The following is a 17,841-nucleotide window of genomic DNA, read 5'->3' as shown; positions in this document are numbered from 1 at the left end:
AGTTGTGTAAAGGAGTCTCTTTGATGAAGCATATGAAATTGTTTGAGTCAAGGTTATAATAGAAATCAAAGTAGATAAGAAAATCATAGATTTCCAGCAAAGGCAGCAGTTCACTTAGCTACTTCAAGGCCAGAGGTGCTGCACATCTTAGCAGTAGTTCTATAAACATTCCTTAGCAGAAGATGGGATCAGTCTGGGCTTGTTTTTCATCTGACATATGCAGGTTAAGGATCCAAAATTTTCCTTCTCTAGTATTTTAAGAATTTCACGAGAGGGAAAATGAACTGCAGTCTTTAACTTACTAGAAGTACTGTTTTCTTTTGTATATTTCTTAGCAAAGGCATACGCAGTTTCCACATGCAGTTTTACAGAGGATGAGTATTTTCATTTTAGAAGAAAGGTTTGAAAACACAAGTCTCTTCAAGAGCAACAATGACTTAAAGCCATCCTCTACACTTCTGCAGGCTAAGATGCATTCGCAAAGGCTCTGTTCCAAGTGCCAGATGTTTCAGCCCTTTCCAGACAGATTATGGTGGTGTAGTTCTTAGTTAGGAATTATTAACTGCAACTGACAATGCAGTTATATTTCTGTATTACTATCGCAATGTTACTTTTAAGGGTCATGCTGTATTCCATCTTTGCTGTGCTTTTTCGCTACTGCTGTCCTTTTTTATTTCCTCTGCTGACAGTTGGTGCCCGTGGTGGGCCTGTGGTGGGCTAATTTCAATGACGGAGCCAGCAGCGATACCCCAGCAGGCTCCTGGTTTCAGTCACTGTGTTTGCTGATCACATCTCTGCTGGATCTGGCGCCGGGGCCTTAGAGACCTCTCTGAACAGAGCCATTACTTTGGCAATCTGGTCCAGCTCTGTGGAATGAGGAAAACCTGTCTTTGGAGCACATTTTTCTAACACTTCATAGATTACTTCATTTTCTTGTTGTGCCCTGTGTGCAGCCAAAACGTGTTATATTTTCTAAAGCTCCCTTGTGTTTATGCCCAGTGTATGGTAAATCTGATTGCTGCCTATGCTGTCATGTGAGAAGGGACATCCAGACATATTTAGGAAAAGAAAATTAAGAAAATTGAGGAGAGTTAATATGAAAAAAAGCTAAATTGTACACAGATACAAACTTAATTAAAAAATAAATGATCAAATGGGTCTAGAAAAATGTTCCAAAGAATAAGCTGTATTAAATACCATTCTGTTGCTATCAAAGACATTATTTCAAGCAGTTGACACTGCACAGTGACAGTGGTCAGGGCTCCCTCTTGCTACTGTAGATTGCTACCATATACAGCCTATTTTTCCCAGCTATTTTCATACCTCAGAGCCATTCCCATCATTGGCACAATCTTAAAATCACCACTCACACCCCTGCATGCTGGTGGGCCTATTAATAATGCTGCCAGAAAGATGATATTTTGGTCTGTCTCCAGTTCAATGGTAGAAATACAGGGCTGGGGCCAGACCAGATGCCAGGTTCTTGGCTGCCTTTTCCTTGAGAACTTCACAGTGGTGGAAAGCACACACAGGCAGACACAAGTGTGAACAGAATTAAATTGATTTTATTTAGAATCCTTTAAAGTGATATATTTTTGTATTAAAAAAAAAGGTATTGACAAAGGTTCTTGGGACAAAAAAATATCGTAGTGTGCTATACTTTGGAAAATCTTGCGCATCTCACCTGTGTTCTCTTTCTCTCTATACAACTGAAGTGGAGTGGAAGTTCACTATGCTGTTACATTTGATGGAAAAGCCATCACCAATGCCACCTGGGACCTGATTAACCTTCATTCCAACAAGGTGGAGGACAACTCCTTTATGGGCATAGAGGATAATCCAACAGTTGTGTACACAATCAGTGATTTCCGAGATTATATTGCTGAAATCCTCCAGAAAAATGCCTTGTTTGAAAACACTTCTTTGTCTTTAGACCCGAACTCTCTCCAACTTACTAATGGTGAGTATTAATTATGATGCATCAGTAGGCCACACATCTAAGTTTTGTGAAAGAAATCTCAGATGAGTGAATTATTCAGCTCCCCTCTGAATAATTAAAAAGAAACAAAACCAGTTGTTTAGTAGCTTGTTTTGCTCTCATTTTAACCAGGCCATCATTAGCAGTAGTATCCCGTTCTTAAGCCATTAGATTAGCCTCTTTTTTTCTCCTTGACACGGAGTTTGTGATATGCAATTTGAATAATACTTCCAAAAATTAAGAGGAATAGAAGAGGAAATGTGGTTCACATGGTGTACATTGCACCAAGATGACCTTCAGTTTGGTGGCCTTTTGCAGCACAAAGGAAATGCCTGGTTTGTTGCTGAATATTCAACAATCCTGCTAGAGGAGGCCCACCCCTCTATGCTCATCTTTCCTCTCTACTTCTTCTCAGTGGGCTGGGGGCATCTCCAGAAACAAAATCTCCCTGACAAACCTATTGAAAAGATTGTACTCACTAATCAGAGGCGAGGGAGGGTTTTTCACTCAGTCTTCCAAAACAACTTCCTCACGCTACTGCTGCAGCCTTAGACCCCAAGTATTTTTGTCTCCACAGTGCAAGAAATACTCCACCCTACACCAGAAGACCCATCCTGGATTCCTGAGCATCCAGTTGTGCTGGAGCGCCCAGAGTTCGATGTGAGTATGGTGCTGAATGGTGAGTGGCCCTTGGGCACATTTGGGCAACTTGACTCAGGAAGGCAGAACTGTAGCCAGCATCCAGAGCTTCTCTATCCTGTTGTTCATGCGGAATAAGGAGTAATGAAGGTACACCTCGTACTACAGTAAAACCCCTGGTGAAATCTGCCATCCCATAATTTGGTATCTGCTGCACAACAGTTTTCAGTGATCACCTTATATTGCATGGCAGTACCACAGGCCTTACTTCTCAGGCTTCCTTTGTCTGTTTTTTCATAATGTTAGACTGTAAATTACTCGAAAGATGTGATTCTTCCCACAATCCTACCTTTCTTTGGAAGATGATAAATAGATGTAAGCACTGAAGCTGGCTGCTAGAAGAGATATAATAGCAAGTTTCCTGTGCTTCTTTTGTTACTCTGTTACTTTCACTGAAAGTCCTCAGTTTCAGTTCAGTTTTAAAAATTTTGTCCTTAATGCCATGAAAGGAAACACAGAAAAATAATAGACAGTGAGGCTTTTTTGGTTTTTTTTTGTTTGTTTTTTTTTTTCTCTTGAAGTTGTAATTATCTCCTCTGATTACCAGACAGACAGAACTTCCCCACTGGACAGGAGACTTCCTGCCCCTGACCATATCTGTACAGTGCAAAGGGACTTTAAGCAGAGATACCAGGTTAGGTGCCAGTGGCACTCAGATGAAGTCAATTAATTCTGCCGACAGCTAAAATTTCTGAATGGTGGAGCATCACCTGGGCTTAAGGATTTATCCAGTAGGTTTCTGCTCTGCATGCTGTTATGTAACACAGATGTGCCTTCCATGAAGAAATGAGCTCAATTTCTGCCACAAAATCCAGGTCCACCTATGTTTGATGATAGATTTTCCCCCAAGTTTGTTATTAGATAATGTGAACGGAGACACATTGAATTTCAGGCTAATTTCTGAAATCTTTATGGAAACAAGATTTGTAGTCACTTCACAGAACCCAAATGTTCTTGTTAGAACAGTTGCAGTATAATATCCTTAATTTCATGGCAGTTTTCCCTTAGTTTTAAACACTAATCATTGATTTATAAATTGCAAATTTATGTGAATTTGCCATAAGTGGCTTAAACACGATGTGGATAAACTTGAATTTAAGTTAACTTTCTGGAAAGGGCATTCTCTTTGGTACAGCTAGATTAAAATGTTGTGGATTATTATTTTAGTAAGACAAAGAATTCACCTGGTTTTGTGTTCTGTATGTGGATACTCTGACAGATGTGCAGGCAAGAAGATTTTAGAGTAGAGGTAGCTTTGCAATAATAAATTTTAAACAATTTTAAGGAATACTATGTATGTACAGCAAGAATTTCTGGAAGTGATAAGTTTTTCTAATAGTGGACTATGACTAATAATATCATCTATGTCTTGTCAAAAAACTATATGTAAAAGATATTGAGTCTATCAAAAAAGCAGCTGTGTTCAATCTGCAATACAAAGATAGTTTGGGAAGTAACTTCAGATAAAATTAAGAAAATCATAAACATGCTTAACAGTAAACAAGGCTGAAATGATTAGTCAGTTACTTCCACAGATGCCAAACCTTTATGGTTCAAATCGATACTGATAAGTAGAACTATTACCTATGAAAAAGAATTTGGCTGTTGTTTTTCTTAGCTGAGTTGAGAATGTTGGATTTGCATTATCATACATGCTCGTGACATATAATGTGAGACTATGATGACTTCACCTTCTAATAGGTAGCAGATGGTACCAACTAATCATTAATTCTTTGAGTTTTACAACTCTCTTAAAAAGTGAAGAAAAAAATGAAGTCCAGCTTTTGAAATCTGTATTTTCTTGGGTTTTTTTCTGCTGAGTTGTAACAGGTAGAATGCTCTGACTTGCTGAATACAATGCCTTTCTGGCAGCAGAAAATGGAAAATCAGGGAGGGGGTTCTGTGCTTGCAGTCATCTGTCATATTTGTAAGCTTTTCAAAAGACATTAGCAAAAACCAGAACTTGCCAATATGATATTAAACTTGTTAATGTAATATATTGCACCCTAACAAGAATTTTTGAATAATGTTTGTTGTCATAGGAACATCTATCCACATTCAAATAAATGATGAAGTGCAATCCTTGGCAACAAAATGCTCACGTTAAAAAAAAAAAAATGAAAAAAAGTGTACTGAGAAGCTATTGCTTTTAGTCCTTATTCATTCTTCATGGAATTTATATGTGTAATTTGTTTCTAATTTTGCACAGCAACTTTTTTAATGGCTTGCTTTATAATGGTCAATTTTGCCAGAAAAGATAATAGCTGGAGCACATGTCTATATATACACATATACACACACATATATTTATATTCTTTTCAACAGATTTTTACCATAAAAATTAAAAAATGTGAGGAGACTGTGGTGGCATAACAATTGTCTATAAAAAGGGGATCAACTCAGGTAGACAAACTTGAATTGAATTCATATACCTTAACTGGCCTGTTTCAAAGCATTCAAATGCAGTTTGAAAGAAGTTGAAAACTTAATTCACCCTGTTTCAACCACAAATAACATTTCAAATTGAAAAGTATTTGGACTCTTCCTGATACTCATGCTCGTCAATTAAAAGAAAGAGGTTAGGTAGGAATGGTGAGCTACAGAGATGGCTGCAGTGGTTTTGAACTGTAATATATATTACAGAAACCTGTGTCCACTGCCCACTTAACTTTGTCACCATCAGTAACTGGTGACTTCTTAGTAAATTGCTGCTTCTTGAAATTGTTTGGCAGTTTTTCATACCCCAAGGGTTTTCTGTCCCTACTTGACCACTGCACAGCAGTGGTATGTGGACAGGTATCCATATGAAGCCTCAGCTCCTGAGTTTCAGGCAGACAGCTTGCTTTTGTGGCCTTGAACACTGGTTTTTTCCAGTACAATTACCTCTTGACACACTGTGGTAGGAGATGAATATTCATAGATGAAATGTACTAAGTACTCTAACTGCAAAACAAATCATTGTTGGGATGTGGAGTAGTAAGTAAACAGTGTGCATATTGGAGATTTAAAAACAAAGTATTTTTTCACATTGCAAACGATTTGCAAATTCAGTGTGCATACTCTTTGTTGTTCATCATTAAGGCTGGTAGATTATTTTTTATCTGCACAGGCATCTCAGCTTTGAGACTAAAGTTATTCCAGCTTCTAAACGGTTTTCTTTACGTTTTGTTTCCCTCCTGGGTTCTCATATGCATGTGCTAAAAATAACAATAAATGACCACAAGGCATGCATACAATCAAGTTCAGTTCCTGAAGTGTTTTATGTGTGATAGTAACTATAGTATTCTAATTACTGATGAATAATAGCTGTTAGACCTCTTCATGCTTTAGGAAGTCAAGCAGTAATTTGTGCAATTATCATTAATTAGAAATGGACAGATCCATTTTTTCAGCAGAGAAAAGGAAAGGAGATGGGGTGGGTATAGAGATTAAATAGCTTAATATCATCAGTGAAGCTGCACTCCAAAAAAATCTGAATGGCTTCTTTCCCTTTTTAGTGGACATAACTGGACACAAAATGTGTGTCACAGGGATGTACATTTTTCATGTAGATTGCAGGTGATCAACAAAGGGTATATATTAGCCAGTCCTTCCAGTTTGGCGCCTCCTGCTGCGATGCATTACTTTCTCACAGAGGCAGTAGTATGAGATTTTGCTGCTGCCTGCTAACACCCTCTGTGTGTTCAGCCCAACTCACACAGCCAGTGCTTCCCATGTGGAAATATTAATAATGAGTTTCTGTTCCAGGACAGCACCTTTTTAGCTGAACGGCCTTCAGCAGATGAGTCGACTGTCAGCAATACCTTGCCCTTTGATTTCACCAAACCAGACTCCATCTCAGATAGCGAACAGTCCAATGACAATGAAATCCATCCAAGACCAGAAAATCTGGACTCTGAGGCCAGTTTGGCACCTGAAGCTCCACTTTCCTCAGAGGCTGATGTCACTTCTTTGCCTGATGGACTGAGTTTAGAAGAAGGGGATTGGACTCCTGATTTGATCACAGCCCCCGGTTCTTTAGATGGTAAGTTAACGTCGCTGACTGAAGCATACATTTGGATGCCAGTGTTTCTTGAAACTCAACAAAGATATAGTTCACCAAAATGACTTTTCAAAAAGGTCTAGAAGATAAGATATTTTTCTCTGGTAGTTTTTACCTTTCCTATGTGCATGTATCCAAGAACAATATGCTGAAGGTAAAATGTTTGTAATGGCTAACGATGCCTTTTTATCCCTTTAGGAGATGGCACGCACATGATACTTGTTTAATTGCACAGAAGTATTTTTCTATGTCTTGACTTGGCCCATAGAATATCTGAATGAAAATTGGGAGAGGTCAGGTGGGGTCCTTCTGACTTTGGCATACAAAAGCCAGCATATATCACAGGAAATGTGCTGAATACAGACCTACAGACAATAAAATAAATGTGATTTCACATTTTTATCATAGCCAACAACTAAACAGAAATTTGTCATTATTTTTAGTGTTTGAAGATACCATACTATCTGAAGACCTTTTGCCTTCAAGTCCGTCTCACCTCGTGCCTGAAGAACCTCCATCTACAGATGATGTAGTTCCTCTAATTTCTGCACCAACAGTGCCCTCTTCATCAGTCGTGGAGACTGATATTAAAGAACCAGTTTCTGCTGAGAAAGAAGAAATAGTTCAAGGTGGCCCTGCAGGCAGTTACGATGCAGACTCTGCATTCCACCCTATGGAAGATGAACCTGATATATATGTTGGAGATAGAGTTATATATGATGATGGGTCTGGTTCAGCTTTTGATGGTTCAGGAAAAGAAATGGATTCAGGTATTTGGCCTTGGGAAGAAGCAACACTGGAACCAGTTTTCTACCCAAGTCCTGACAGCTGGCTTGAAGATGACAATGAGTCTTTGTTAATCAGCACTGAGGATATTCCTGAAGGTATGATCTTAGACTATATTCTTAACTCTAGGAATAAATTAGATGATGATCCTTCCAAAGACAGGAAGGAAGGTATGGTTAATATAAAAGAAGATTTCCTCGATGAGTCTGAAATATTTGTCTTTCCAGACGCTACAACTCGGCAGGTACCTCTGTTACAAACAGAAGAGCCATCATCTATGGGATCATCTGCACAGACAGAAAGAGTGGGCATGTATGATTCTTCTTCTGTTAAACCACCCTTGGTTTTGGAGCCTTCAGTGGACCATTCCCTTGTAGACATGCCAACTGAGTCCCCTATCTCACCACATGATACACATCTGTCTGTGGGAGATGATCTCCTCGCATCTGCAGGGACCATCAGTATGGAGCAACCTGAAGAGTCTAGTGTAGGTCAGAACATCTTTTCTGAAGCAGCTGGACACCAAAAAGAAGATACAACAACAGCAGAACAACTATTCACAGTGGAGCAGTCAGATGTAACTGAAGCTGCTACAGTAGACCAGTTGGATACAAGATTTTCAGAAACTATTCTGACTGCAGGTCCTTCCATGACAAACGCTGAAGCTTCCACAGGGGAGCAGCAAACCCTAGATTCATCACTGGCAGGTCAAGACACTACTGGATCAGCAGTGAAGAAAACAGCTGATGTTTGGCCTGCTGACAGAGCCCTAGAAAGCTCATTAGATCAGGCGGTGCAATCGGCAACACCAGCTGCCACTGAAGTTCCCTCTTTAATAGATCAGACCACTGTTCTAGAGGGCTTTACTGGACAGGGTGCTACTGATCATGACACTCATGTTTCCATGAGCTTCAGCACTTTCAAAATGGTGAGTGTAACAATGAGGCCTGTTGAGCTTCCGTCCCATGTCCATGTGCAATCTACGGTACCACCGTCTGTGGCTACTTCAGCAAAGCTAGGAGATGAAACAACGGGAATCCTGGATGTTTCAGTCGACCTGGATCATGTGAGCACTGTCCATTTTTCCCCTGAGCTGACTGAGGAGGAAAGGAGTGGGACTGACAGTCATGTGAAGCTGACAACTCACATCCATTCCACAGAGATGGCCAGCGTGGCTTGGGCCACACATGAAAATCGCAGCACTACTACCATCCCATCACGAGCTCTAGTTGTATTTTTCAGTCTTCGAGTTACCAACATGATGTTTTCAGAGGATCTGTTCAATAAAAACTCCCCTGAATACAAAGCACTGGAGCAGCGGTTCTTGGAACTGGTAAGAAACAATTCTATGCTAAATGTCCATTACCAGATAGACAAAAATTGTTGGTAGATGGCTTGTCATCTCCCTTTTTGCAGAAAGCAATGCAAGACTGGTGTTTACAGATCCTGTTTGTGTCTCTCCATGGGAAAATTGTGTCTGGAAGCAGTGCAGGGGATGTGTGTGTGTGGTGGGTGGTGTTTATTCAGTCAGTAGTCTCTCTAGAGTATAACTTTTTAGCAAATGCTCCGCTGGTGTAAGTGTAGCAACGCAGCTGAAGTCACTGTGGTGCTCCCCTTGCTTCCAGAGCGCTCTCAATTTAGTCTATAGGGAGAGAGAAGTAAATAAATTGGGACTGTGATGAGGTAACCTTTCTGCAACACATTCAACCCATCCAAAGAGGTAGTTCAAGGAACTAAGCTGTTCCTCAACTGACTTGACAATTAGCAAAGCCTCACAGGAGTTACACAGCAACAATCGTCAAATTTTAACTGGACAATACCCCTCTGCTGGCTGAAATGAACGTTTTGCTGTGGGAGAGTAAGGGAGCAAGGAAGAGAGAGAGGGAAAGGGGACATGCTTGAAGGAAAGCTCATGAAATGGTGAATATGTCTGGTGCTTACATCAAGACAGAGCATGCTGTATGTGCCAAGAACTCTTATGTGGACCACTGAACTTGTACCACCTTTGTCATGGTGTTGGCAGTCTCAGTTTAGTGCCTTAAGAACAACAAAGAAAAATTCTGTTTTTTTTTTCTCTGATGCTTTTTGGGCAGGTGCCTACACACAACTACAGGAGAAGGTAGAACCTCCTAGATATTATGGCAGGCAGTGGAATAGCACTTTTTTTGTCTTTGTCAGTTATCATGTATTTGGTTTTGGTAGGCAGTAGAGTAGATGAGGGGGGTTTATGTCTGGATAATGCATAAAGCTTGAGAGTGCTTTGTAAATAATTGCTGATATTTATTTATTGTTGAGGAGACCCTATCAGAAAAAAATCAGAGTTTGAAATACTGCTTGGATGTAAAGAATTGTAAGCAAAGTCAGAAATGAGACCTCAGGCCTGGGTATGAGTGACCGGAAACCGTCTGCAAATTGGTGTACTCTTAAAAACTGCCAGAAGTACTTGGGCTTCTGGCAGGCTGCCAGCATGAGGCTCCATTGGGTACAGTTTTAATGTCCTGGCTGTTGGGTTTTTAGATTTTTTTGTCCGATGCAGTAACAGTGCAGCTGGCTTGAGCAGAGAGACAAAGACTCAGCTTTTCTGACATGTCCCCTGTGTTGCAGCTGGTGCCCTATCTGCAGTCAAATCTGACAGGCTTCCAGAATCTGGAAATTTTGAACTTCAGAAATGGCAGCATCGTGGTGAACAGTCGAATGAAATTTGCCAAGCCCGTGCCTCGGAATGTCACCAACGCTGTGTACATGATCTTGGAAGACTTCTGCAACACTGCGTATCACACCATGAACCTGGCCATCGATAAATACTCCCTTGATGTGGAATCTGGTAAGTATGGCAGGAAAATGCAGTTTGGAGCAAGGGATTTAGAGCAACTTCTGCTTTAAGAACTTACAAAGGATCCCAGTGGCTCAGACACTGCCCACTGCTTTTCACAGTCTGGCTTTAGAAAATCTTTCACAGGTTCAAACAGAGAAAAATCTGTTAAGGGACTAAACGGTGAAAATCAAAGTGGGACTGAACAAACTATATGGGGTCCATATAGAAATACGGGGACAAAATTGACTTGTGTAGTGCTCCATATAATGCCACTGCACTTTCACTGGGGAGTGAGGAAAAGTGATGCATGTGGTCACTCCCACAGGTGGCAGCCAGTTTAGCTGCCAGGTGGGCCTACCTGTGCCTCACTCCTTTGGTAAGGTCTTAGTTGCACTAAAAAGTTACAAGTCCTCTTAGTTCACTCTGCTGATGGAGGGAGAAAGTATTTCCTGGTCCAAGTTAGCCAGTACTTCACCACAGAAGCGACTCAGAAATACTTCCGGGGTTAAGGTTAGAGAAAAAGAACAGTGCTGGCCTGTTGTCAAAGAGTAACTCTTCTTCTGAGGTAGCTCTCCTAAAAAGATGGTCTAATTAGGATGCCAGATCTTCTGATATTGATCGTTTAACTGTATGCCAGCCTGTTAAGCTTGATTCAAGTGAGATATCTCAAATGCTACAAGCTTGTGTTCCTTGCAAAAGCAAATCACCTCACAGTCAGTGCTGAGTGCCCAAAGTCCCCTTGCCCTTCCCTGTATGCTGCCTAGATTTTCTGTTGCAAGAAATACTGGAGATCAGCAGTGTTTTACTCATCTGCAAAATATAGTTCCAGCAGACTGAGAACATCTGAGGCACTGCACATTCCAGTAAGAAAAAGAACACTTTATACTTGCTTTTTCAATTGGCTTGTTGGGTGGTCTTAGCCATAACCACTGACATGCAACGTGCAGACAGAGGAACACTTCCTAGTGCTTGTTCACCATAGCAGAACCTTTTGTTACTCAGGAAAGGCACATGCTGAATTTTTTTTGATTACTTTAACTAAGAGACTGTTAGAGAAAATGGCAGCAGCCAGCTAGCCCTTTTTGTCTGTTGTTCATGTTTATCTCCGTTAATATTTTCCTCTAGCATTAATATTTTCTGCTCTATGTATTCTCAGGTGAGCAAGCAGACCCCTGCAAGTTCCAGGCCTGCAATGAGTTCTCCGAATGCATCGTAAATCGCTGGAGCGGGGAAGCCGAGTGCGTCTGCAATCCTGGCTACCTGAGCATCGATGGGCTGCCGTGCAATAGCATCTGTGATCTGCAGCCCAACTTTTGCCTGAATGATGGCAAGTGCGACATCAGCCCTGGGCAAGGGGCCATCTGTAGGTAGGTCATCCTGTGGTTTGAAGTATCGGCTTCAGGTATGAGGAACCCTTGCCGTCTCCTCTGTTGTGCCGTTCCATGAGATTTGTGCCCAATTCCTTAAGATAGTGTGTAACAAGTGAGATGATGGTGATTATCATTCATGTTACGCTGCTGAGTCAAGTTCTCAGTATTAATGCTTGTTTTGCTATGATTCTATCAGAAATGAAATGGTAATAAATTTATTTAATAGAGTAGAAATGTCGGGAAATAGAACTGACAGTAGTCAAGGAACATACTCGGTTGTTCAAGTCATCGTTATTGACCTTTCAGGACAGAATTTATCTCCAGAGGTTTTCTCAAGAGGCGAAGTGTTAGATGATGTCATAAAGCATAGGAGAGTTAATTCCATCAGAAAAATTTGTATCTGAAAGGCATATTTAGACTGAATAAATATATTAAAAAAAATGCTTTTGGTTAAGAAAAGGTCATAAAAGTAAATCCTTGGCCATTTGGGAAAATTGTGTGTGGTTCACAAACAGATCAAGGCACAGACCTTCTAATTCAGATTTTCACTTTTAAAAAGATAGAGATGTGTTTGAGCAGCATCTCTGTGTTGTAGAGGTGATGGAAAAGACTTAGCACAAGATAGTGACAAATCAATGCTTCCTCTGACATTGCCCTTAATTTTTTCCTTTCCAAGCAATGTGACAGTCTATTTTTAAAAACAAAACACACCTTTCAACAAAAGGTGGGAGACTTACTGCAAAAAAGCATGACTACTAGTAGTTGTTAATGTTACTTCATGTGATTATTTTTTTTTTAAAAGCTAACTAACCTAGAATGTCTCTAAAGTCAATCTTAGAGTCCTAGCAGTTAACAGGAGGAATAAAAACATTTTTAAAATTACAAAAACAGATGCTATGACAGATGTAGTATAAATTTTATCTTATTTGTACAACAGTGTTACTTAGAAACAGGCATGAACTCAAGCATACTCTGGACAGTGTGTGTTAAGAACTTTTTGAAAAATTAGGTGTATTGCTTAGTACTTTCAGAAACTACGTCAGATACTTATTTTAGAAGACTCAATTTACTGCTGTTTCTTATTAATACAGTTGCTTTGAATGGTCATAATACCTTAAAATTCCTTGAGTTTTTGTAGCAAAAACTCCTAAACACACATAATGCTGGTGTATTTATAACTTATATTTAAAGTCAGTATTAACATTAAAGTTCTCATGTTCAAAACCACAGCGAGGCAGAAATGCTGAATGCTATTTTGGACAATTGTCCCAAAGATATAATCTTGGACACACAATTCTTTCTAGTAATTTATTTTATGCATTTATTTAACCATTGTGAAGTTCATTAGACTATAAATGTTTCGCTCATTTAACACACCTTCATTCGTATTTACATTACAAGATGATTAAGGCAATGGATTTCTCCCTTTACAGTGTCTGATATGTCACATGCAAGGCTCAAACAAGGCATAGCTTTTTACTTAGTCTAAACATCTTCCAGTTTTAACACATCACAGAATACTCTAAATTGCAAAATGCCCAGGCTTTTTCCATCACGAATGCATCATCCTTTTATTATGCTACCTGCCTTCACTCAATTCAGTAATTTGGGTTGTTCAGCCTGGAGAAGGCTCCAGGGAGACCTTATTGGGACCTTTCAATACTTGAAGGGGCTTATAAGAAAGATGGGTGCGATCTTTTTTAGCAGGGCCTGTAGTGATAAGACACGAGCTGATGATCTTAAACTAAAAGAGGATAGATCTAGACTAGATACAAGGAAGAAATTCTTCACTATGAGGGTGGTGAGGCACTGGAACAGGTTGCCCAGGGAAGGTGTGGATGCCTCCTCCCTGGAAGTGTTCAATGCCAGGCTTTTGATGGGGCTTGGAGCAACCTGGTCTAATGGGAGGTGTGTCCTTGCCCATGACAGGGACATTGGAATGAGATGATCTCTAAGGTCCCTTCCAACCCAAAACACTCTATGGTTCTATACCAAAAAAGCTGTTCACAATAACAGTAGAAGAAAGTTGGTGCTTGAACATGCAAAGGTATTTATTGAGGTGACTTCACTAAGGGCATGTCATAACAGGAAGTTGAATATGTTTACATCCAGCAAAGCATTTTCTAGTGCTTAATTTCCCCATGTTTCTTTGTTGCAGGTGTCGTGTTGGGGAGAACTGGTGGTACAGAGGGGAGCACTGTGAAGAATATGTGTCCGAGCCCCTGGTTGTGGGTATTGCAATTGCTTCTGTGGCGGGATTCCTTCTTGTGGCATCTGCTGTCATCTTCTTCTTAGCCAGGACCCTTCGAGACCAGTACACCAAAAGTGATACCGAGGACTCGCAGGGGTAAGTGACACCATCTAATATTTTAAAACACATCTGCTGCAATGAGGATAATTTTGTTGTAAGTCTTATATCACGTAGTTGACCAGCAACAGGATGTACAGGTGCCTCCAAATGCCAGGCTTCCTTAATCTATCTGCTGCCCTTCCTGGCTGCAGAGAAGCTCACAGTTTGTTTATTGCTCCCCCAGGCAGGGTGACAGCCTCTCATCCATTGAGAATGCAGTTAAATACAACCCCATGTATGAAAGTGATACGACTGGCTACAGCCATTATTACCGGAGATACCCTCAGCTAACGTCCTACAGTTCTACCAGTGCAGAGACTTCCACAGACTACAGCAGTGAAGAGATCAGGCACATTTATGAAAACAGTGAGCTTACTAAGGAGGTAAATGACCTTGTTTTCATAGTGGCATGGAGAACATAATAACAAGCTTATCTGACATTTGTAACCTGAAAGGTGGGCCCGATCTTTCCCCAGCATCTATGCTCTAGATAAACGATGGCTGCTGCAACTGTGGAAGGGACAAGAGAAAGAATTTCTTTCCCTGCTTGCTATTAGGCATAGAGGAAGGAAAGGGTGTGCTCTGACCTGTAATGAATTTCATGTGAGAAAGGAGCTGACTGCTTAAGTAGCTTCACGGAAGTTGGGGAGGTTTGCTGTGTTGCTTGACACAGCTTTTAGCTTTTATTGCCAACTACCTTATGTAAAAGTAGTTATACAGGGAAAACCTGGTGCATCCAGGCCTTTTTACAGTTTTGGTTTGTTGATTTTTTTTAAAGTTTATGACTTTCTATAACCTGCAAGTCAGATCACATCCTCCTCCTTTCTCCCTGTATACAGAGTATCCAGGATTTATGCTAGAAGGCTAAAGAGAAGGGATTTACATCCAGGAACTAACCACAGATCCTTAAGCAACTGAGAGAGGTGTAAATCCAGCCTGTAGCTGGGCTTGTAGGCAAAGAATCTACGAGAGAGAAACAATTCTGTTAAAGCCTGTTGACATGCCACACTCTGTCCAAAGTTTTGATTTAAAAGTAAAGTATTACTGGATTCCAATGAAAGTGCTTCACTGCAAAAAAAAAAAAAAAAGCATAAAGAATTTTAGTATCAGATTGCCCAATTTCAAGCTCTAGTCCTTGAAATAGCAAAGCATAGGAGTTTTATTTCCCAAACCCCAGAAACTGGTTATTTCTAATATGTATTTACAATTGTGTTTCTTGTATTCTAGGAAATTCAGGACAGGATTCGAATTGTAGAACTCTACGCTAAAGACCGTCAGTTTGCAGAGTTTGTTAGGCAGCATCAAATGTGAGTGCGAAATGCCTTGTCTGGGTAACTAACTCACTGCCTTTAAGTTTTCTCATGTGGCCTTTACTACATTATTGTATTTTTTCATATAAAGGGTCTAGAAATGCTGGGACACTACAGGTTAAGATTTCAACATTATTTCTGAAGAGGTTCAACCCTTTCAGAGTACTTAATCTGTGTCAAAAGTAGATAATCCCAGAAAATGTGTTAAAAGCAGTCAAGAGGTATCTCAAACTTAATGGATGTCAGAGAAGCACTGACATCAACTTAGGCCCTTGAAAGCACAGATGGAACCTTCTTAACTCTTCTGGTATAGTTACTATTGCCTAATGTCCTATTTAAAATGGAAATGCTAGTTTATCCTGAGTTCTTGAGAGTTGGCAACTAACCAACACCTGATGGACTGCTAGTACAACCCTGTCAGGTATAGTGGGCACCTACCATGACAGAAAGCTTACAGTTCCAAACAATTAACCAAGCTGAGCCGTGTGCTTTGGTGAAAGTTAACCATGAAAAAGACCATCAGGGAATTAATTATTAATTATGAACTGTAGCCTTACTGTAGCAAGCAGCAAATAACAGCTTGCTGGGTTAGTTTGAATTATACTGTAGTATGATTCTTTAGGATCCTATTAAAAATAGCTATGGAAGAAAAAATCTTGTGTTCTAAGATCATCAACTATACTTCTTTTGTTTTAATTGAAAATAAGAGCAGTTCACATTTTTCCGTGACAGTTGTTCATTTTTTTTCATCTTGAAAAGGATCAAGGTCTAAATTTTCCACAGCTGGAAACTAGTAAGGGCTCCTCATATAAGCCTTGAATCCAGTGTTTGAAAGAGACTAACTTAATTGTTGCTTCTCTGTTTTTCATTTCAGGAAGCTGCTTTAAGAAAAAAAGAAATCAGTAGAACACATATGGGAGATAAAGACTACCTTGTTGCCATAGCAACAGGCTCAGATGTAACTGCAAAGTTACTTATAGTCTTAACATTGCATGGATGGATACAGATGTTTTCTAAATGAATGGCTAAAATGTACAGATGTCTGTTTATCTCAATTACTTCTGGCTTTTCTGCGTAAAGTGACATTTTTAAGAGGTGATCAGATGTGGCAGAGGTTATGAAAGTTCATTTTCCTTTAACTCTGAAAAGGACAGTGAAAGTTTGTATATCCAGGCAAAAAAAATCTCCTCAGGTAAGAGAAGATACATGCACAACTGAAATAAAATGCACATTTAAAATCCCTCTCTGGCATTTATCCCCTCACTGGGGGCTACTGTAGTGATTTCACGGGTATGAAGCACTAGTGGAACGAAATATTTGGTTTGCACGCCAATGATTTATAGGGGAGAACGACTGTGCTAGGCTTACGTTAGCGTTATTTTGTAGCATTCCTGTTATAAACATAAACGTAACCTCATGGGAAGAATAGTTCTCTTGTACAGATGCCTGATGTACGTTTTGTCACCTGGCATTAGCGAAACAGAAGGTAGCACTGAGCCCACAGCCCGCCTCGCGGCACTCCCCAAAAACGTGCGTCACCCCTGCCCCTTGCCAGGGACACCCCGGCAGGGTAGGGCAGTGGTTTGGCAGAAGAGCACCCTGCTCTTGGTGCCCTGTTCCTGGCAGAGACACAAGCTGGTGCACAGAAGGGCATCTATCATACAAATGTTCTGTGAAGCTTATGTGACTAACATTGACTTTTCTTTTAGTTTTTTTAATATGTATGTAGACGATTTGTTTGATATTTTGTAAGTTAATGTGCATTATTTATTTGTTGTGTGTGTGCCCACTTCCATAATGGTGATATAACTGCAGCGGCATTTGTGCCCACCCTTTAAAAAAAAGAAATTCAGCGTTTCCTTGATGTTGAATTCAGCCAACTAATATTTGAATTTTCTTTACTGAACTGGGCAATAGCCCACCCTGAACTCTGTTTTGAAAGTCAGGCTGTGGTACTTAAGTGCATACATATTTGGTAGATAGCAGCACTTATCTCTGGGGAAGGGAAAAAATGAGATTTTTCTTGGCTTAGCGGAAGTCAGTGTGGAACGACTTAAACAGAAGAAGTCAGCCTGAAGCATTTTGAAATAGCTGAATTGAGATGGGGACCTCCAAGGTACAGAAACAGAGTTTTATCTTCAAATTATGAAGAGAATGCTGGCTACACGTTAAGATTCACTCAATGTCTCTTGTTTAAGGCATTGCCACAGCTGTCAGGGTTAGGGCACTAGTAGTCTCACGTTAGCTTCTGCCAGCGGACAAGGCCAAGTTGTTTGTTATTTCTACAAAGTCTGTAGTTCTTGGCCCACATGTGCCAACAGCCACCTGATAGTTTAGATTTGAGTGACAGTGAGAATTACTTGTCTATACGCAGCTTAGCTGAACAAATGAATATTTCAATGCAATTCTTCTACGTCCTGGAGAAACTTACTGCATCACTTGCGTGGTATCTTCTTGCCTTGAGTGGCAGGGAATGGATATCAGAGCCACA

At 40.2% G+C, this 17,841-nt stretch overlaps 1 protein-coding gene across 1 annotated transcript in view; it reads left to right on the top strand.

Moving 5' to 3' along the window:
- Positions 1-16,538, top strand: part of LOC104275389 (interphotoreceptor matrix proteoglycan 2-like) — a gene marked incomplete at its 5' end in the record, with an annotated part of 40,690 nt that extends 24,152 nt beyond the window's left edge. Inside the window, 10 exons of the mRNA XM_009871324.1 lie at positions 1,716-1,960; positions 2,556-2,638; positions 6,425-6,701; positions 7,163-8,838; positions 10,110-10,329; positions 11,477-11,687; positions 13,849-14,037; positions 14,225-14,423; positions 15,268-15,347; positions 16,225-16,538. Of these exons, the coding sequence (XP_009869626.1) occupies positions 1,716-1,960; positions 2,556-2,638; positions 6,425-6,701; positions 7,163-8,838; positions 10,110-10,329; positions 11,477-11,687; positions 13,849-14,037; positions 14,225-14,423; positions 15,268-15,347; positions 16,225-16,237 (3,193 nt within the window). The remainder of the gene's footprint in view (positions 1-1,715; positions 1,961-2,555; positions 2,639-6,424; positions 6,702-7,162; positions 8,839-10,109; positions 10,330-11,476; positions 11,688-13,848; positions 14,038-14,224; positions 14,424-15,267; positions 15,348-16,224) is intronic.
- Between the last annotated feature and the right edge of the window lie 1,303 nt (positions 16,539-17,841).

Source organism: Apaloderma vittatum, unplaced genomic scaffold (assembly GCF_000703405.1).
Source record: "Apaloderma vittatum isolate BGI_N311 unplaced genomic scaffold, ASM70340v1 scaffold11506, whole genome shotgun sequence".
In the NCBI taxonomy this organism is placed as follows: domain Eukaryota; kingdom Metazoa; phylum Chordata; class Aves; order Trogoniformes; family Trogonidae; genus Apaloderma; species Apaloderma vittatum.
This window is presented reverse-complemented; position numbering and strand designations above follow the sequence as displayed.